The 22,162-nt window shown below is 38.8% G+C and overlaps 1 protein-coding gene across 1 annotated transcript in view; it reads left to right on the top strand.

Moving 5' to 3' along the window:
* LOC132153158 (dual specificity calcium/calmodulin-dependent 3',5'-cyclic nucleotide phosphodiesterase 1A-like) overlaps nucleotides 1-22,162 on the top strand; it is a 72,407-nt gene that overhangs the window by 450 nt on the left and 49,795 nt on the right. The window contains exon 2 of the mRNA XM_059562464.1: nucleotides 4,259-4,285. Within this exon, the coding sequence (XP_059418447.1) occupies nucleotides 4,259-4,285 (27 nt within the window). The remainder of the gene's footprint in view (nucleotides 1-4,258; nucleotides 4,286-22,162) is intronic.

Here is a 22,162-nt window from a genome sequence, read left to right as displayed (position 1 = left end):
TGACTCTTGGGGCAGCAAGTGTGTGAATGTAATACAAATGAGACTGTCAAGGCTAATCAAGCAACATTGTTAACATACTTGCTTCTACTGACAGTTTTGCTTAATTCAATTTAATTCAATTGCTTGAATTCAAATCAGTCTTGTAGTGTTTCGGGTTCAGCAGTGTTTGGATTGTGTCATTTTGTGCAGAAGCTTTAACAATCCAAAAATCATTTGTGGATTTTATTTTTAATGCAGAAATAGATCATTGCGCCACTACATAATTGTAGTTGGTACAATTATAGATAATACTGTTGTTGTACAACATTACTTTTATTAGCATGGCCGTAGCAGGGGTTAGCGGGGCCCCGGTGCAGGTTGTACCAGTGGGCCCCGTCTGAAAGTGTTTAATTTTATGTTCGTTCTGTTTATTTGTTTGTGCTATTTACACAGTGTTTAAGTTTTTTCAAGTTTGTAAGTGTCCAGGTACAGAAACTGAATAATTAAATGGTAATAAAATATTACAAGAACTCAGAGTTGTTTCTCTCTCTCTCTCTCTCTCTCTCTCTCTCTCTCTCTCTCTCTCTCTCTCTCACTCACTCAATCACACACACACACACACACCAGTGGACAGGTATATCCAGCACCCGGGGAGCAACTGGGGGTTCAGTGCCTTGCTCAAGGGCTCTTCAGCCATGGGTATTGAGGGTGGAAGAGAGCGTTGTTCATTCACTCCCTCCCACCTACAACTCCTTCCAGCACAGAGACTCAAACCTGCAACCTTTGGGTTACAAGTCCAACTCTCTAACCATTAGGCCACAGCTGTCCCTTTTATTTTGCTATAAAACTTACATATATTAATTAATAGTGTCCTGCACGTACTAGTAAAAAAATCTATATTTCTTTCATTTTAATTTTTTTAATTTCCTTTCATTGGATTAACATTACAGCAGCTAGTAGCTAAATTAGGCGCGGTCACTTTAAGAGACGATGAACGCATCCAATATAATACACATACGATTTTTTTCTGAACTGTTTACTTTCATTTAAGACATAACCGACAGACATACTATCCAAGACAGGTATTTTCAATTTTTTTATGTATTTGTCGGTACAAGAGTAAAAACAGACAAATGTGTTCAAGTGTTTTGAGATGCCTCTCTCTGCGCGAGCCCTGAACACCAGAACACCGCGGTGCTGAAGTGGGCTCTTACACATCCTTTTTCGTTTGTTTAAACTGCGATTTGTTTTTGTTCGTTCAGGTGCAGGAGGAACTTAAAGGATAACTTTGCAAAGGAGAGGTCGGTTCAGTGTTGCTGTCTGTGAGCAGGGGCTCTGCCAGGAATTTTGGGCCCCATGACAAAAAATCGAATTGGGCCCCCTCTGCGCAGCTGTTGTCACCACATCTCTAGGACCTAACTGTCCCATCAAAAGCTTTACATAACTCTAATCAAAGGCTTGCAACTGTCTTGCTGCCTGTAGTTCAATACTAGTACTAGCAAAATATTTATACTACTGGTGATGTGTGATGTGTGTGTGTGTGTGTGTGTGTGTGTGTGTATTTTAAAGAAGCACAATAAGACAAAAACAATAGAGATACAAATTAAACTCATTTTTCACATACTGTAGGTTTTACTTAACATGTATACATTTATTTAACGTCTTTTGTTGGATAAAATTAATTACATAGGTAGCCTATTTAATTTGGAATGCTGTCCTTTTAAGACGAAAGGCATGCATTAAATACTGACACACGTTCAGTTTTCACACACCTGTTCACGTTCACTTAATCCATAACCTACTGTATTTACGTAAGATACTCTACACGATAAACATTTGGACTGTTGTGTGTGTATTTGAGCGCTGAGAGAACTGATCGCGCGCTGTAGATGAGAACTGAGGAAGTGGAGCGCGCGCGCGCGCGCGCGAGATAGAGAACACTCCTGTCAGCGTGATTTCGCCTATCCCGCCTTCACCAACTTTAAGTTAATCGACAACGAATTGTGACTCCCCGGAAAAATGGGACGTCTGTTCACCTCATTCCTGCTCCTTCGGGTGCTGAGGCCATTGTTTCAGATCGCTAGTTAGCATTTTGGAAGTCTATCCATCCACTGCAACTGTTATACTGACTAGATATCCAAACGGCCCTTATCCGATCGCAATCCAATGACAGAGACGCACATTTTGAAAGACAATAGCCTATATGATGCATTCTGAAAGTCCAATAGTCCTCAAATAACATTATCGTCCAATATCGTCTAATTAACGAAAACACGGCATAGATTTCTTCATAATTTCGTCATCAGATATTATTTTTAGCTCATCATTAATTGACTGTCTGCAACTAACAAAACACCGTCACTGATGAGTGCGCTAAGGCAGGGCCATACCATTTCATGTAGATACAGGGAGGTGGTCGGTCAATATGGATGTTTTATTTTTTGGTCAATGGTGATATTTAACTTTTATTGGCAAAATAAGTAAAAAGACATTATTTATTTTATTATTATTTGAAATATAGTCAATGATGATGTTTTATATATTGTATAATATAATAACAATTTTACAATTAGTTTTTACCTATTTGTTGGGCCCCCTGTCAGTCAGGGACCCTTGGAATTGTCCTAACTTCCAAGGGTCCCTGACTGACAGGGGGCCCAACAAATAGGTAAAAACTAATTGTAAAATTAGAGAGAGAGCGCTCTCTCTCCGCGTGCACACCGAGTACAGCGCGCGAGTAACAAGATACTTAGTTCAGCTTTTCCGCGTCTTGTGTTTGAATGGCTTAAAGTCATTTGAATGATTAAATTGGCAAGTGGCAAGGCTTAATAACACGTGAAAATTATACGCTTTCGTGACTACACGCAGCAGTGTTCTGTCAACTGTCCTGAGCATCTTTTTTGACTGACCTCAGCCAGACGGTTGAGACCGCCGGGGCTCCCCCTCGGCCGTGGGCCCCTATAATCGTCACCACCTTTCACCCCACTAGCTACGGCCCTGTTTATGAGAATTTAACATAATTTTAAGATTAATAAAAAATATTTGTTTATTTTTATTATTTATAAACGACTTATTTTTCAGCCACAGTAATTAATAAAATATAATTTATCACTCTTTATACTACAAACTGTAATAAAAGGATATACCCTTAGATGCATAAAACCACAGTCACTGTAGTTGGAATATTTATAAGTATAGTTAGTTGATGTGCAATTTAATATTAACTTTTTAAATTAAGCATTTCTGCTATTTTTTCTGCCATAATGACTGAATATTGAATCATTTGACAAGCTTAATATCAGTGTTATTCTAGTGATATACCATTATATTTCAAAATATTTTAAATTAGATTATATTTATATTCTCATTTTTCTAATTTTTCTCATTCTCAAGGTTTTTGTAATTGTTTAGTTTTTGTCATTTTTATTCATTTTCTAAAATGTTTTCATAGTTTTACTTTTTATTTAATTTTATATGTTGATTTGGCAACTAGCTGAAGTAAATTTAAGTTTTTTTAATATAGAATTTTTTCAGGGTTTTTTATGCTTTAAATTAATAACCATGCTTCATATTTAAAACAGCAACAAAATAATATTCTCTTTATGGGTATCGATGATGTACAATATTAATTTATAATTGTTACAGCAATAAATTACCTTCCTAATACCTAATAAATAACCTTCAGTCTGATGTTAAATACATTGGTGCTGAACCAGAGGACAGTTTAATCAGATGTTATGACCTACAACAGAAGCAAATTTGTCGAAGTTGGAGTCACTGAATGGCTGACCCCAACATATAAACCAATCTAGCTCCGTCACCTCCCTGCAAAGCTCATCCAATCTTCCTTGCTGAGTTCAATCTATCCCTATACTGATCACACTTGTCCATTTTCATCTGTGGTGGACAAGGTTGTTTGGGGATGTGTTAATATGGCCCTGCTGTTCAATGTCCAGGCCAAAAATGTTCAACAGAAACTCCCAGTTGCAATAAACACAATCAGAAGCTAAATTAATTATGCAGGTGGTTTGATACATAACCAAATATATTAGCTAATGATCTGCAATAATATAATTCCAATGCCTGTGTGCTCCGGGAGAGCCCTAGATTTTTTGTCTAAATCACATCAGATAACAGCAGATAATAGATAATTACACTGGAAACAAAGCATGCTGTTCTTGTCAGTCCTGAACTTTACACAGGTAAAACTACTTTTTCCCATGGCATGTGCTTATTATGGCTGCAAGCTAATGTGCTTCCATTTTTTTTTGTCTTACAGGCAGAAGTACAAAAGCACATCTCAAAGGTAAGTCCAAAGCTGGTCTCTGTTTGTGTCATAGCAATTCATTGGACAAAATGAACATTTAATACATGACAAGTAATGCAGGCTAGATGAATTTAACCGCAATCTTATCACTCCAGCTGGGTCACTAATGGTTTCATTGCCACCTCCATAGTGTGGGGGTTGCGTAATGGATAAAGATCTGGCATGCTAACATGAAGATTGAAAACTGAAATCATGATTAAATGGGCTGATTGAGGAGCTAGAGAGATATTGACATTACGGTCCAGCTCTTTCACCTGTGTCAATGAACATAGTGCTGCAAGGAGACAGTCCTGTAATTAGGCTTTGTCAAATGGCTTTTGTAAACTATAGGCTTTCATAGAACATTGATACACTCTTAAAAGTAAAGGTTCTTTATTGGCATCTGTGGTTCCATGAAGAACCTTTAACATCCATAAAACCGTGGAGTTACATATTTGCATATTTTTTATTGTAGAAAAAGGTTCTTTAGATTATTAGAATGTTCTATATGAAACTTAAAACATCCAAGTGAAAGATGTAACACCAAAAAAAAAAAAAAAAAAATACGGAAAACAGTTCACAAATGAAAAAAATGTTGGAATCAACCTCAAGTCACATTTATTAAATGCCAAAGCGTTCAAGGTACTTACATACAGATGTAGTGCATAAATAAAACACATGTAAATGCATTTTCTCTCTCGCACATATAAACACACAAAGCATTACTGACTCTGAAGAGCCCTGATGCCTTCACTGGCCCTCCTCTGTCTGAAAACCTCTGTCAAGCTCTTATGTGAAGGCCAGTGCAGTCTAGTTCAGGTGAAGTGGCCCTCACACACCCCCACATTACTGCTTCTGATGCTAAACACTTGCCTGCCCTCGGTAACAGCCCCACATTTATGTAATGCACGCTGAGAAGTGCTATTCAACAATGGCCTTCCTTCAAAGCACAGCTCTCCACTATCAGTTATAGGCGGACCTCAGCATGTGCACTTCAGAGAATCTCTGGAGAGGACAGAGACATTTCTGCATCAGTATTCACCCCATGAAACAAGAGTTGATCGGTAATTAATGTGTCAAAATCATAAAAAAAATACAAAAAAATAAAAAATCTCCAGAAGGTGGCAGAGGTTAATGTGGAAAACGGTGGTGACTGTAATTGGGTGAATCTCATAAAACATGTCAGGAACCTGGTCCTGGTCAAGTCCTGGTCCCATTTAACCCCAAATTCAAAAGAAAGAAACAAGAAACAAGACAAAGCATTCTTTAGGAATGTTGCAAATTTTGTGATATTGTTTCCCCCTTATAAATTAACATAAAAAAGTAACAAATGTGTTGTGGGAAAAAAGCTAACTGTATATTATTGTTTATGTCATGGTGGAAATTGCATTACATTATATTTTGAGGCAACATAATGCAGGAGATAATCGATCCATCTAATTATATCTGCAGTGCTTTAAGCACTGGGTGTTCAGCAAGCTGTCAGTTATTAATAATGTATGGTTTTCTTGTTGATCAAACATCTCTAAATGATATTGCGTTAAATTCTAGATGGTGTTAAAATGAAGGATCCTTACTCAAATCTTTGGGAATTCAGAAGATGTGAGTAATGTATCCACTAGAGGCCCCCATTAAACTGTCCCAACAAAGTTCACTGAAAACATTTACATGCATAATGTGCAGTGGCGGCTCTAGACAAATTTTACTAGGGGGGCCAAGGTGGGGCCAGTGTTTAACCAGAGGGGCACATTAAAAATGGCAACACATTTTATTTAAAGATTATAAACTTTATTTTACTTTAAAATCATATTAACATTCATTTTGTACAAGAGTGAGTGCAGGTGCAAAAGAGGTAGGCCATAAAAAAAATGAAACAATACAGTACAGGGTACAAATACAGGGAGTCAATTCATTGCGAAAATAAAACACCAGGGTACAACAATGTGCCATTTCCTATTTATAGAAGCCTCACTTCTGTGGACAGTTGAGTCCACATTTAAGTTTTTGAATTGGCACAACAATGCTGGAACAATTGAATTTTAATAAAATATAGATACACTACAGCAACAGGATACGGCGGTTGTGCTGTCTGGAAAATCGGTCCACAGATACATCAAGATCCAGAGCCTTGGCCCTTCTGGAATCTATGCTCAGGACACCAAGATCACTGAGTCTCTCATCAGTAGTGGTGGACCGCAGGAAGGTTTTAATCAGTTTCATTGTGGAGAAACTGCGTTCGCAAGAGGCTGAGCTTACAGGAAGGGTAACAGCAATCTTGCACAGTCTGAAGAGCTCAAAGAAAACTTCCCTGTATGGCTCAATAAAACAAACCAGCTCAACTGTACTGCATGGCTTTTTAACTTCACCACTCTGTATTTTTCTGTCCAAAACTCTCTTAAATTGATGGAGCTCATGCCCTAAATCATCAATGTCTGCATTAAACAAACGGCCAAATGAAAAAAAAATCGCTCTCCTTTAAAAAGGCATCACTCTGAGAGCTGAGAGACTGTATGCTTCTCATAAGCTCACAGTTGGTATTGGAGAAACGTCTGTTCAACTCATTGAGCATGCTGTCAATTACAGGATAGAAAAATGACGTACGAAACATATCTTTGTCACGTTCTACCTCCCTCTGACCAACAGTGCTTAGTGTGCAGTAGCCACTGAGTCTAGAGCTCAGCATTTTCTGACGTTTCACCTCTGACGTTGCAGAATCACACTGCTCAGAAATATTCAATGCTTCATCCCACAACTTATCAAAGAAAGACTCCTGCCTTTGGTCTTTCAATGTCTGGACTAAAGCATTTACTAAGTCAACCGCTCTTGACAGATCTACAGTTTGTGACTGTAACATGTCAGACAGTAGCTTTGTCTCCCCAAACAACTTACGCAGATTAACAAGATGCACAACAAATTCTAGGTCAATTTGAGCCAGAAGACCTCGGGCCTCAACAGTTCTTTCACTATGACGTTCTTGAGCAATCTCTTGCAGTAGTTGTTTAAGGGCAGGTAGAGTGTCCATAATATTACGTTGGGCTAGAAATCGGCATGCCCAACGTGTGTCGCTTAAACGTTGCAGCTCTCTTGTTCTGCCATACATTTCTCTTTGGAGAGACAGCCATTTTGGGTGCACATATGAGGCAGAGGTAAAAATATAAAGACTCTGCAACAAAGAAAAAAAATCTCAATGTTCTTCACTTCTTCTATGATTTCAGACCGAACCACTTCTGCCAAACAACCCAAAACCTCATTCTGGATCATCTTGCTTGTGTACTTTGCATTGTGAATGGAAGTTAATCTTCTCTTAACACGTGGGTCGTGGTTAGCAAGTGTTTTAAGAATTTCCCTAAAGTTTCCTTTGTTATTGGACTCTACAGATTCATCGTGTCCTCTTTGTGCTATGTTTTGTGTAGCTGTAAGTAGTAACAGCACTTCCCCAATTGTTTAAATATACGCCGATTTTCTTGTACTTGTTTAGTGTGTTCTTTGTCAAGAACATTTGCTAGTGTTGCATCAGTTTTAACAGCTCTTTGATAATCCCTCCATGCTATCATTGCACACTTGTGTCGTTCAGACTTTGCATGTACTGAAAACCCTGCATCTCTCATAGTTGCTTTTTTCCAGTTTCTAAAACCAGGTGTTGAAACAAAAACAGTGTCTGGGGCATTTGGTGTGCTAAAATGTCTACATGCATAGCAATATGTAGAGTCCATCATGACAGAATACTCAAGCCATGGATGAAGATTATACCAGTTTGGCCTGAAGCTCCGTCTTCTGTCCCCCATCAAAGCGGCTGGGAATATATTCAAGTTGGGCTGTACTGGTACATAATTCTTGGACTTGCTGATATCTGTAGAAAGATGTACATTAAACATAAGGCACAAACTACAGCATTTATTTACTTATGCATGTATATTTGCATGTATTGTAGGTCATGAATCATGTATTCAAAATGTAGGCCATGTATTTACTTAAAAAAATAAACATTAGTGCCATTTTGACACAAAAAAACAATTTACAGCAGAAAGCACCATTGTAAGGACACACAGTAGGCCTACAATGAAATTATAATTGCACTGCTTTGCAAATAGTAAGAACCTTCTTCATCACAAACCTGATAGTGCAGTACTTGATCCACATGGATCCACTTTCTGTCCCTCTGGCTGTTCCTCTCCCTGTCCCTGAATGTTTTCTTCCTCCTCACCCTCTTCTACATGCTCCTCACCCTCTTCTTCATTCTCCTCACCCTCTTCTTCATGCTCCTCACCCTCTTCTTCATTCTCCTCACCCTCTTCTACATGCTCCTCACCCTCTGGAATTTCTCTCTCTGTGTGTGTCAGAGCCCTCACTTTCATCACATGCCCTCTCTCCAACCTCCACCGACTCCTCTGGCTCTCCCTCTTCCTGCTCCTCAACTCTCGCAATACCTTGATTTGTTTCTCTCCCTTTTTTGTTTACTGGGGCAAAAAAAGACGCAATGTCCCTTCCTCGTTTCATGATAACTATTAGAAGGAAAAAAACGTAAGGGCATGCATTACATTTAGCTGCCTAACCATCCCTCCCTACTTAACATGGGCAGATAGCCTGTTGATTACTCAAATGTATTTTTTATCGCAATGCAACAGCCAAGACGAATGAAGTTACGTGGTTAACATCACAACATTGTGTAGACCTAGCAACGATACTGACATTTAGATATTATCTTCTTCCATAAGTTTGCTTGGATATCAGGGATGCAAACATGTATGGTCAAAAAAGAGAGAGGTTATCGAAGCCCTCGCCCCGCGGCAATATCCAGATACTTACATAATTGTGATGAATTTAATCCTTTGTAAGTTATCATTTTGCAGTGTAAGATTACAGTTAACACCTAAATAAATGTATTATGTATTTTTATTAAACTTAGTGAGTGTATCAGCAGCAAAACGTTATTCTTGAAAAAAATCTGCACAGTAATTTTATACAATCTAAACATGTTATACAATTAAATTATGCTTATTTTAAATGTATTGTGCAGGCTAAAAATATATACGTTTTTAAAAATCGTTCAGTGTGCAAAACCATGATAATATGAAACGCTTCAAAACAGCTCACAAAGCAAAAGTTCATGGCTTTTAAAACATTTAAAAGTTCACAGCACAAAGCTAAGAAATGTCGAGCGCACAAATTCTAGTGTATATCTGTCCAACAGTTTATTGATCATTTGTTTCTTCACAGTTTTAAATTCCAGTTATTGTACGTTTGATGCTGATTCATAGTCCTTGTGATGTGTGTGATCTAACAGGCACAAGCAAGTCGTTTAAAAACAGCAACAAACATAAAATACAAATACACAAAATAAAGTCATTTTATGCAAATCCACAGCCTTTTTATCTACAGATCAAGCATTATAACGTGAATATCATATTGGAGAGAGTTTTACCGTGCATCCTGCCGTAACCGGACGAGGCGCAGGCGCTGTTTCAATACTGAATGGAGAATGATTGACAGCCGCAGAGGAGGGAAGACGAGGTTTCCGTAAACTTTAATTTAATGATGTAAATAGTCTTCTGTCCCTCACATTAAGCTATGGAATGGCTTCAGATGACTTTGTGAAATTATAATCACCAAATCATAGTCACCCAAACTGAATATGATTACGTTTCTAAACATATCAGACCAGACATTTACAAACTTGATTTCATTATCAGTGTGAGGAAGAAAAGTAACACGGTTATGTCCAAATAACATCTTACCACCACACTCTCTATTGGCATCTATAGTTCCATGAGAAACCCTAAATGGCAATGGAATCTTTACAATGCGCAATAAGTTCTTTATATTGTCAAAAGGTATATTATGTCACACTTCACACTTCTCTAGTAAGTTTCATCTGTGTGTAAACATGCTGCAGTCCATGGCATAGCGCAAATCCATGAATGAATGTTTCGAAGTAAACTAAGGATTTCCCGTGCTCAGGGAGTAGGTATCAGTGAACCCTGTGCTGGGACGCTGTCAATCGGTACACAGTTCATGCATGGAGCTCTATTCAAATGAGCTCGTTATCATGTGTGTTAAATAAGAGAGACTTGCAAAATATGGAGAGTACATGAGGACTGGAATTGAGAACCACTGCATTAGAACAACGCTGTCTGTAAGGATGTTGAGTATACATAAAAGTGTGAAAAGCTGGATGTTCATGTGTGAGGCAGCATTGTATGGGCCTCTTTCTCTGAAAACACAATAGAAAAGAATAGAGCGTAGCACAACGAGTGTCGGGTAGCTATCCAGCAATTTTGTGTCATTAGCTGTTGAAGTGTAAAAGACCATGTATAAAACAGGCTTGTGTGATGAAAACCTTTTCCATCATTCTCTGAGATAAAGCATCAAATCCACAAAAAATGTGCATCATTTGCATTTGTGTTTCTTGTATAAATGGTAAATTAGCTTTCTATGTATGTCAGTAAGTAAAGAGAAAAAAAAAATCATAGATAAAGTATCAATTCCACACCTATATATATATATATATATATATATATATATATATATATATATATATAAAGCTTTTTTAGTATTTATGCAAAAAAAAAAAAATTTATATATATATAATAAAATAATATATATATTTTTTTTTTTTGCACAAATACTAAAAAAGCTTTCTGTAAATGTAAGGAAAATAAGAAACAAAAAACAAACAAAAAAACTTAAATGTTTATACCCAGCTAACAGGAAACATTCTCTGAACTTTTTGCTTGTAATATTATCTTAACTTAATGGAGCTTCAGCAAAATATTCATAGTACATATTCTTGTTACCGGGTTAAGTACCGACTTTAGCCAGTGTCTATCAGTTCTGAGGTCATATGTTAATTTACTAATAAGCATTGACAAAATTATTGTTTAGCACGTATGTACATTTAAAATGTAGTCTTTCTCTTTTGGAAAAAAAAAATACATATTGATGGCTTATCTTGTACTACATATCTTCGTTCAGTCAAATTCTGAAAAATTCACCTGCTTGTGATTAGCAATAGCAAGTAGCAAATTATTGTTTATGGCTATTTAAAGTCTATTTCTTATTTAAAACGGGCCAACTTCTTAAGCCAATCACAGAATGAGCCCATAAGCACACATTTTTTTTGTGTGTGTGTTTCAATCATCATGCTGTGTGTATTTTAAAGCTAGCTGCTAATATGAGAAAGAAAATGTGACATCTACACAGTAGGCCTTCCAGATATTTCTGTATTGTGTTGTGTGGGCTTCCTGTCAACAGGTTCCTGTCTCAGGCCTCGTACCCCCTCTCCAGCATTTGCTAAAACATTCTGGTGACGTCTCCTGGCAACTGAGTGTGTCCTGTTCTCTGGATCTTTGTTCATTTCCAGCTGTCCAGAAATTGGCAGATGTTAACACACAGACCGGCATCCTGTGAGCAAAAAGTCTTTAAGGTCTTGTGTTACTTGAGCTTGTTTGGGAACGTGTATCTTATTAATCTATATTGTTTCGGAGTTGTCAGAGAAGCAACCATGAACATGCCAGAAGTGAGCGTCTGTTTCTGCTTCTTGTCAGAAATAAGCCACACACACTCTTGCATGTGGTGAGAATGAATGCTTTAGTTTATTTTATCCACTTCCTCTGCATGTCTATGATTTACTTGAGAGAGCCATTTACGTTTGTTCCTCGTGTGTTTAATAAAGCAAGCTAAAAAGCATGTTTAGTTTAGTGCACTTTTATTTAAAAGGACAGTTCATTAAAAATGTTCTGTCATCATTTACTCACCATCATGTCATTCGAAAGTGAACAGTAAACACTGCTGCCCTTGATCTCCATCCACATTTATTTGTTGAGGATTTTGTTAAATGTATCGCTTTGTGTTCCATGCAAAAAGTAATTTATAACACAAGGGTGAGTTAATGACAAAACCTGTATTTTCATGTGAACTGTCACTTTAATTCCTTATTTACACTGAGAGCAACTTGTATCAACAAAGTAACCAATAATCATTTTCAACAATGTATAATATAATATAATATAATATAATATAATATAATATAATATAATATAATATAATATAATATAATATAATATAATATAATATAATATAATATAATATAATATAATATGGCATGTTTCTTGTGCACCAAATCAGCATATTAGAATGATTTCTGAAGGATCATGTAACACCGAAGACTGGAGAAAATTCAGCTTTGCATCACATGAATAAATAGCATTTTAAAATGCATTCAAATAGAAAACAGATATTTCACAATATTACTATTTTTACTGTATTTTTTAAATCGAATAAATGCAGCCTCGTTGACCATAAGAGACTTGTTCTTTTAGAAATATTAATAAATCTTACTGACTCCAAACTTCTGAAAGGTAGTGTAAAAACTTTCTTTTCTGCATAATGTTAATTTTAGCTGCAAGAAAAAAATAGAATGACATCGTATTTTTATCTAATTTGTGATCAGATATTTCAAAAGCGCTCAAATAAATTCAAGACATCCCGCAGCAGGAGCGCCTTCACAACCAACAGTGCACAAACCTCAAATTGCTGTCAGTGTGAACAGGCTTCAGCTGGCAGCTAAACAATTTGTTTAGTGAACTTGAATACCAGAGTGTGACACCATATGTGTGCCCGGAACAATAAGCTTGTAGGACAGCTATCTGCATCTGTATTTAGAAGCTGTCCAGTGATCTGAGCAATTTCCTGAGAGCAGTTTAGACCACAATTTTTCCTTGCTTGTTTAATCTCTCTCTTCTAATGTTTTAGCCTCTCTTACTTTGTGTTTTATATCCACCTGATGTTGACTGTCTAAATAAGGCCGGATGACTTTGACTTGATTAGATCATGACCTGGAAAGAGAACGGCTCCCTGACAAACAATTTTGCCTGAAATTGAAAGTGTAACAATGCATTACCATGCAATCATTGCTTCTAATGATTTCGGAAAACAACCAGATCCTTGCTTTCTTAACTTGGCTTTTTTCTGTTTGATTGTAGAAGCATAAAGGAAGTGCTTTCACAACAAAATGTCTTCAATACGTTGAGAAAACCTATCAAAAAGAAATTACCAACTGTCCATTCTCAATTATTTTCTAACTTGCTATCAGTGTAAAGCTGCAAAGCACAAAAGCTGGCTGTGAGCTAAAAAGAAACAGAAGTGAACAGAAAACAAAACAAAAACCAATTTATTCTTGATATCAGCACTATCTGCTCCGCGCTCACGTATGATGGTTCATAAAGCAACATATCACAGTGTGAGGCTATACGGTTAAATTATGATTGCTTTATCAGTTTTAGATCGGAAGAAACCTGCTGTGGTTGGCTATGAAAAAAAAAAAAAAAACCTAACCCTAAACATTTTTGATTCTGTTTCCATGACATCATGTCAAATTTTCAGAGCTAAATTCAAGTCTGTCAAGAATAAAAGAACTCAAGGATTAGAAATGGTACTGCTAGAAACCTGAACAACCCTCGAAATTGACACTTACCATTGATTTTTTTCATCGCTATAGATGCATATAGATGAATTGACATCATTGTCATCGTGTTAGATTTGACCGCTATGGCAGATGAGAAAATTAAAAGTGAATAATGACTTAAATGGATAGTTCATCCAAGAATGAAAATTCTGTCATCATTTACTAACCCTCAACTTCTTCCAAACCTGTATGAGTTTCTTTCTTCTGCAGAACACAAAAGAAGATATTTTAAAGAATGTTTGTAACCCAAAAGTTGATGGTATAGCCATTGACTCCCATAGAATGGCTACCATCATCTGTTTGGTTTCCAACATTCTTCAAAATATCTTTTGTTTTTTTTTGCTAGTTTTGCAAAGCTAGTTTGTGTAGTTGCAGCAATAGCAGAGTTGCTGGGGACTGTTTTCAGGTGCTGTGTGATATCATTGGACATGCTGCACCCATGGTACGGCAGCAAAGTTCCTTGATAATTACGCCAGAATGAGAGTATACTGTAGTTCCTAGCTATATCGGCCTAGAAAATCACAACTTTTCTTTTTCCGTCGGTCTTAGTACACGATGTAACTACAGAAGAGTCTTGTTTTAAAAAGGAAAAATATAGAAACTCTGACATTTTTGAGCGAGATGCTAAAGGTCTAATAAGATTTAATGATCTATGCTAAGATAAGCTAAAAGTGCTACCACCAGACCTGGAGATCGGCTGGATAGATTCGAAAACTGTAAAACTCATCTCTCAGGGGAGTTAAAATGAGCCTATTTTCAAAAAATGTGGAGTGTTCCTTTAATTTCAAAGTCTATTAAGGTCAAACGGCTGTTTGAATGATGTTTGTGTGTTTTCATAATTAAGAATCAACAGCTAATATTACCTCATTTTGATATAAAATAATCAAATATTCAGTCAAAAGCCATCAAGGCCATTAGCACAGAAAAACACAATCTGAACAGTCTTCACATTATCCTTAAGTTGGATTTACTGCCACCTTGAATCACAGAAATGATTTTATTTTATGTGTGTGTAGATTTTTTTAATAAGAAGTTCCATGCTTACTTGAAATGTCAAATCAATTCTCATAATATCATCATCTAAGGAATTTCATCAAAAAGGCTGTTACCACTAGCAACACACTCTTTAGCCTCATAATGGCACGAGTGATGTAAAAGGAGCCTGAGTGATGCTTTCTTCAGCCTCCTGCAGGGAATGACTCATGCTTCCCGAGGGCTTTCAGTCGGGGCTCAGTCTTAACAGAATGCGCTACAGACAAGCTAATTAACAGCATGTTCGCCTGCGCGTGCTAATTAATCCTACGTCTTGCTGTCTCAAACTCACAGCTTTGTGTTCCACTGCCCCACTAGAACAGATCTGTCATTTATTTGGACATTAAGCGCAGCACTGGTTCCATACAGGACACTTACTGAAATCACATGACTGGGCCACATGGCTCTGGAGAGTGCAGGAAGACCACTGAGATTTGCCTCAATGATGGATCTCACATACCTAAAGAACAAAAACTGTAACAATCAATACATTAAATTAGAGTCCAAACCAATGGATGATACGTTTCTGTTGATTATAAAGTGCAGTTTTGGCGACTGCTACATTACCCCTCGTGTAATTTTGGTCTTGACATTTTTCCCAAAAAATGCTAGTTAATGTTATCACACTGGACATAATTGTATTGACTTTGCTTACACAAGGTATAACAATTGTAATAATTTTTGTACGTTTTGTGGATTTTTTCCAATTCTTGCTACTGTTAAAAATGACCTACTTTCAAAGAAATGCTTATAAATTTTGTTAAGCTATATTATTACCAAATATTGGATTCAATCTTTTTATCAACTTGTTTTCTTTCAATTAGCACAGGTTTTGTATTTCTATTTGGAACTGACTGATTGTAGGCTTCACTGATCTTAGCTTATGCATCTCAGTTTTTGAGTGAACATTGCTAAAAATATCCACACAATGTTTCTTTTTTTTTCACTGAAAAACTAAGGTGTATAAGCTGAGAGCCACCAGTGTAACTAGATGAGGAATGTAGTCACACTTCAGCAGTTTTGTGTGGGAGGTCACAAGTTTCTGTGATTATGACACATACAGTATGAAGTAGTTCAGAGAGAAATCTCCCATAGAAAATAAAAAAATGTCTTTAATAGACAGCATATCGATCAAATTCAGAGTTTCCTGTTTTTTCTCCTGAGAATAGACCCTAGAAATCTTTCATAGAGAAATCTTGTGTAGAGTTTCAGAAGAGGTCTCAGTAATATCTCAAACTGTACTCAGATTTGCAAGATGTCTTGTTCAATCAGAAATAGAGATCTCAAAGTGAACATCAAATTTCTCATCAAATTATCCGAGAAATAATATCTGTATTATTTTTCTGTTTTCAAAATGTGCTCAGTTTGCAAATATACCTTGTCCGAAAGTCAGATATCTCAATATTACCCTAATTTAACATTTCTCATCAAATTTTTCAAAAAAGATGTACATGAGATGTAATATCCATGAATGTACTATTTTGCACAAAATTAATTGTACAATCAAATGACAGAGATCTCAGTTTAACCACAAACATTTCTCATTAAATTCTTTCAAAACCAAAATATCTGAGACATTCGATCCATAGTCATTTCCTAGCTGAACTCTGGCTGTATGTCAACAATTGACTAATTTTTGTATGTGTGTGTGTGTTTTTTTTTTTTTTGAATGTGCAAAAAAAAAAAAAAAATAGCTTGTTACTGGGACAGTAAAAGCTCTATACATTTGTATATATTGTACCTTAGAGTATTATTATGTACCCCAATGATATTTTAAGTGGCACATACTGTAAGGTACAACGTTGTCACTTTAAGGGAACTGCTACAGTGACAAGCTGTTGTACCCCTAAAAATACAAATTTTGCATGTTTTGTGCAAGAAATGTTAGAAGAAAAAGAGCTAACTCATCATTGCAATATAACTTAGAGCTCTCGTACTACATCTGTCCCTGAAAGTGAAATTCCTGACACATGTTCAAGCTGTTTTAAGATGCAGTGGTAACACATTTGATAAAGAGTGCATTTGTATTGTGGAACAAATGTTGTTAATCATGAGGTGATGGGAATGTGGAGAAAGCAACAGCAGTTTGTTGCCATAGAGACCAAAAAGGCAACATGTGATGCGAGACATTTGTTCAGCTTCCTACCTGCATTAAATTTAGATTCAAAGGGATTTAAAAAAACATAAACACCTTTCAAGACAGATATATAGATAAAAGAGGTAAAGGAATGAAATTTACAGTACTTCTATGATATGGAGATCTGGTGAACAGTGCACATAAAACTAGAGAAAAAAACGTGGAATAAATGATGAACGGGGTAATAGAAATCAACCTTCGATGAATAGCTGCTGCCTCATGGTCAATGCACTGCATACATTTTATACTTGAGTATTTTGGTCAAATTTTCCAGATGAAATACATACAAATCTTGAAACTACAGTATATCACTTTTACTTTAAGCAACACTACAAAAGATGAAAAAAAAAAAGTTATTTAAAATTTCACAAAATTGATGTTTTACTGTATTTTTGATTAAATAAATGCAGCTTTGGTGATCATAGAAACGTCTTTCAAAAACATAAAAAAAAAATCTTTTGACCAGTTAATGCACTTTTAAGTATAGTTCAAAGTGAAAATTTAGTGGAAAATATTTCAGTGCAGTACAACAAAATACCCTCATATTTAAGATAATCTATGATAATTTGATTATTTAATTTTAATGGATGAAATGTCAATTTATAACTTTTACATCCCACATTTACCACTTTTTATAGATTGTAACAGTGTGGTATTAATTGAGTTTTTTGTTTTTTGAGTAAAATACAATTTATAATGAACCTAATTTAAATAAAGGGTCTGTGTTTTCACTGAAAAGATGAACAGTGACTGAATTTAAATACTTTAGAATTTACGTTGATTGTTAATATGCCTGGATGGACTTGATTGCAGATGGTTAGTAAATAATACGCAGGTTTTGCACTGAAATCCAATAATAATCATTTAAGTCTGCATTGTCCTATTGAATATCTGCTGTATCCTGGAATATCAAGTCTGTTGCTATAGATACTGTGGCTGGAGGTTTTCATTGGTTGCTAGACTTATCTTCCATCTTTGATCGCTTCATTGGCTACTTTCGCTTGTATTATACTGTATGGATATGTTCAGTCATGTTTGTATGACATTTTATATTTGGCTGAGGTAGTGTTTTCCACATGGTGATTCCATAGGTTCCATACTTAGAAAGTATGGCATTTCATTCCACTGTTATGCAGATGACAGTCAGATTTATGTACCTCTTAAAAAGAAAAATTATAACTCTGTTGGACAACTACTCAATTGTCTCGACGACATAAAGGCCTGGATGGCTCTGAACTTTTTAAATTTTAATGATAAAAAAACTGAAGTGATGGTTTTTGGGACCCCGCCTGTAGATCTGGGCTCCTTAGCACCCTATATTAAACCTAGTATCACAAACCTAGGAGTTCACTAGTTCACGCTTACATATAATTAGCTGAGGTATGGTATGCGTATTTGGCGTGCTGTCCGGGGAAGGGCTCCGAGCTCGGGAATGGCCCGAACCTAGAGTACCCCCCCTTCCCCGTCTATTTATAAAGTGAACTCAAAGTGAGGAGATGGGGTGGAGGAGGGATGCTGATAAACCGTCAATGGATAGAGGGAAGTCAGCGATATTTATACTATGGGATTGATTACTTGATTATGGTCCACCTGTGTTGATTAGGCTAAGTATCTGATGCGCTCCTCCCGAATCTTATTAATAAAATTTCATTTCACTAGTTCACGCTTACATATAATTAGCTGAGGTATGGTATGCGTATTTGGCGTGCTGTCCGGGGAAGGGCTCCGAGCTCGGGAATGGCCCGAACCTAGAGTACCCCCCAAAAAAGCAAATGTACAAGAGGACAGCCGCCAGTTTAAAGAATGTACCCCCCAAAAAGCATAGAGTACTGGCGGGGGCTGATTTGGTTTCCTGAGAAGTCGTCTCGTTGGCGGGCTGGAAGGGCCTACGTACTCCAGAGGGAGCGACCTGGGCATTGGGAGAGTAGGCCCTACCGGCTGCAGCTAGTGAACTACATAGTTGTTGGCGCCCAGTCGGTAGGGCTCGAGCCGATGCTCAACTGGAGCTTGTGGCGTTGGAACGGTGAGCCCTACCGGCCGATGAGGAGGAGCAGCGTGGTTGTGGTGCCCGACCAGGAGGACCCGAGTTGCCTCGACCGGAATAGGTCACGGTGTCGGCGTACGGGCCCTACTGGCTGATAGCCCCTGCTATTCAGTGGGCGAAGGGCCTAAAGCTGACCGAGAGGGCCCATGAAGCCTCCGACAGGAGATTGAGACTCAGAATGACGGACGTCTGGGTCCTCTCGGTTTGGCAGATAAAAAGCTTTGGGCTGGCCGACAAGGAGGACTCTGGCGACATCCGAAGGGAGATCCCGACTCACGGCATCAGATGGATGAGACTCACTTGCGGCCGGCAAGCATAGGCCCGACCGGGAGAACTCTCGCCAGACGTCTGAAGGGAGCACACGCATCAGACGGGTAAGCCTCGCCGGACAGGGAGAGTGGAAAGGAAGACCCGACTGGGAGGACTCTCGCGGCATCCGATGGGGCATTAAACTCAGAACATCGAACGGGTAAGCCTCGCCAGGTGGGGTTAAAAGATGTGAGGGTAGCTGAGGGTAGCTGAGAGTTGTTGGGTTTTTTTTTTTGTTTTTTTTTTTGCAGGATTTGGCGAGAGGACAAGACTCGTAGCGCCGGACGGTTAAGCCTCGTCTATCGTCAAATGGAAAGGGAAGTTGCGTGGCCGAGAGACTGTTACCGACGTCCGAAGGGAGCACACGCATCGAACGGGTAAGCCTCGCCGACCGTAGAATGGAAATGTAAAGCAAGTCTGTCCAGGAGGCTCTCGCCGGCGTCCGAAGGGAGCACGCGCATCGAACGGGTAAGCCTCGCTGGCCATAGAAAAGGAAAAGGTAAGGTTGTCTAACCGGGAGGCTCTCGCCGGCGTCCGAAGGGAGCACACGCATCGAACGGGTAAGCCTCTCCGGATGTGTGACAGAAAAGGTAACGATAGGTGGCCAGGAGGCTCTTGCCAGCATCCAACGGGGACTTCCTGTTCCCCAAAAAGCCTCGCAGGCCGTAGGATGGAAAAGGTAAGTTTGTGTGGTCGTTAGGCTGTCGTCGGCGTCTTATGGGAGTTTGCTACTCACGGCAAGAGACGGGTAAGCCTTGACGACCGTAGGAAGGAGGGAGGGTTTATTTGTGTGTTTGGTACCTGCGGCATCGAACGGCTTGCTTGTAGGTTTTGTAACCTAAACCACGTGGAATGGTCGTGGTTGGCTGGCCAGGAGGCTCTCGCCAGCGTCCGATGGGAGCACTCTCATCGAACGGGTGAGCCTCGCTGGCCAAGGATGGAAAGGTTGTCCAGCCGGGAGGCTCTTACCTTCGGCCGACAGGAGCTTAGCTCCCGGAATCGAACGGTTAAGCCTCGCTGGCCAAAGGACGAAAAGGTTGTCCAGCCGGGAGGCTCTTACCTTCGGCCGACAGGAGCTTAGCTCCCGGAATCGAACGGTTAAGCCTCGCTGGCCAAAGGACGGAAAAGGTAAGGTTGTCTAGCTGGGAAGCTCTCAACTACGTCCAATGGGAGCCTTGACTCCAGGCATTGGATGGGTAAACCTCTCCGTACGTAAGACAGAATGGCAAAAGGGTAGCCGGGGGCTTTCACCTACGTCCGATGAGAGTGTGAGCTCCTGGCAACGAATGGGTAAGCCTTGCTGGCCGCAGAATGGAAAAGGTGAGGTTGTCTGGCCGGGAGGCTTTCGTCGGCATCCGATGGGAGCTCGAGCTCCTGGCATCGAAGAGAGAAGCCTTGCCGGCCATAGGATAGAAAAAAGGTAAGGTTATCTGGCCAGGAGGCTATGGCCGGCATCCGGGGTTAATCTGGCTTTTTAATCGGGTAAGCTTCGCTGGTGGTCGGATGGAAAGTCCAAGATTGCTTAAGCGAGAAAGCATCTGACAGGAGTTTAATACTCACGGGCCTGGTTTCACAAATGGGGTTATGCTTAAGCCAGGACTAGGCCTTAGTTAAATTAAGATATTTAAGCAACTTTTACAAAAATGCCTTAGAGGAAAATTTTACAGGTGTGCATCTTGACACAGAACAATGACACTGACATGTTTTAAGATGTGTCAGAGCAAGATATTTTCAGTTGAGACAGCTCAAACATGTATTTTAGTCTGGGACTAGCTTAAGCCTTGTCTGTGAAACCATGGGACGATGTCATACGAGTAAGCTTTGCTGATAGTTGAACGGAGAAGGCAAAGGTTGGCTCAACCGGGAGCACTCTTGCAGCGCCTGACAGGGAGTTCGATACTAAGGAGGATTTGGTTGTCTACGAGGGTAGACGCTGTGAGGCTTACTTGAATAATTGTTTAGCAAATCCAATAAGCTGCTTCCGATAATGAGTCCGAAAAATCTCGGTGCAGTCATTGTATTCGAAATTAAGCGTGCAAAAATAAATTGGATTTCCTGTGCCAGTGTACCCCAAATAGGTGCCATGTATCGGCGATGTGGTCGTTGTCTAATTGTCATATTGTCAGCACATGAGATCGATGGTACATATCGACGATGTAATCGTGCATGGGTGGAGTAAGAGAAAGATTCTTTATACTTGTCTGAGCTTACTATTTGCCATTTTAACCATGCAGGTGCACGAAAAAGCCTATGGAATCACCAATAATCGAAAAAATATATATTTTTCGGACGTACTGATAAACTGGCATTAAATATAAAATACTATATTTAAAACTGCTAGTTCATGTAGTCGGCACTGCTGTCATCTCGCTTGTCCTGTTACTGTGGCATTAAACTCCGTTAGTGAGAGCTCCTTTAAAATATGGCACGTATCGGATTTACCTGTTAAAGTACGATGGAATACCTTATATATGCAAACGATGCATGTCTATTTGTGGATGGAGACCTCGTTGCCACCTGCAGGCTCACGTCATCCTTTGAGAGCACGGGCGAGCGTGAAGTGCAGTGCTGAGATGGGATAACGGAGCGGTTTGATAGCCGAATTATGGTAGGCCGCCTAATAATTATAATAAAAAACGTTGATTGGAGAATGGGCCTAATATCGTCTTGGCTATTGTCGATACATGATGCTCTCACCGCAACCTAGGATGCATGGCATACCTATAAGCGGAAATGATTATTTTTTTTTTTGGCGTGTGAACAGACGCTGCTGTGGCAGTGGGGAGATACAGGAAAGGCTCCTGCGGGAGCAGACACTACTGCGGCAGTGGGGAGGTATAGGAAAGGCTCCTGCGGGAGCAGACACTGCTGCGGCAGTGAGGAGGTATAGGA

The sequence above is a fragment of the Carassius carassius genome, chromosome 11, assembly GCF_963082965.1.
Source record: "Carassius carassius chromosome 11, fCarCar2.1, whole genome shotgun sequence".
Lineage (NCBI taxonomy): Eukaryota > Metazoa > Chordata > Actinopteri > Cypriniformes > Cyprinidae > Carassius > Carassius carassius.
This window is presented reverse-complemented; position numbering and strand designations above follow the sequence as displayed.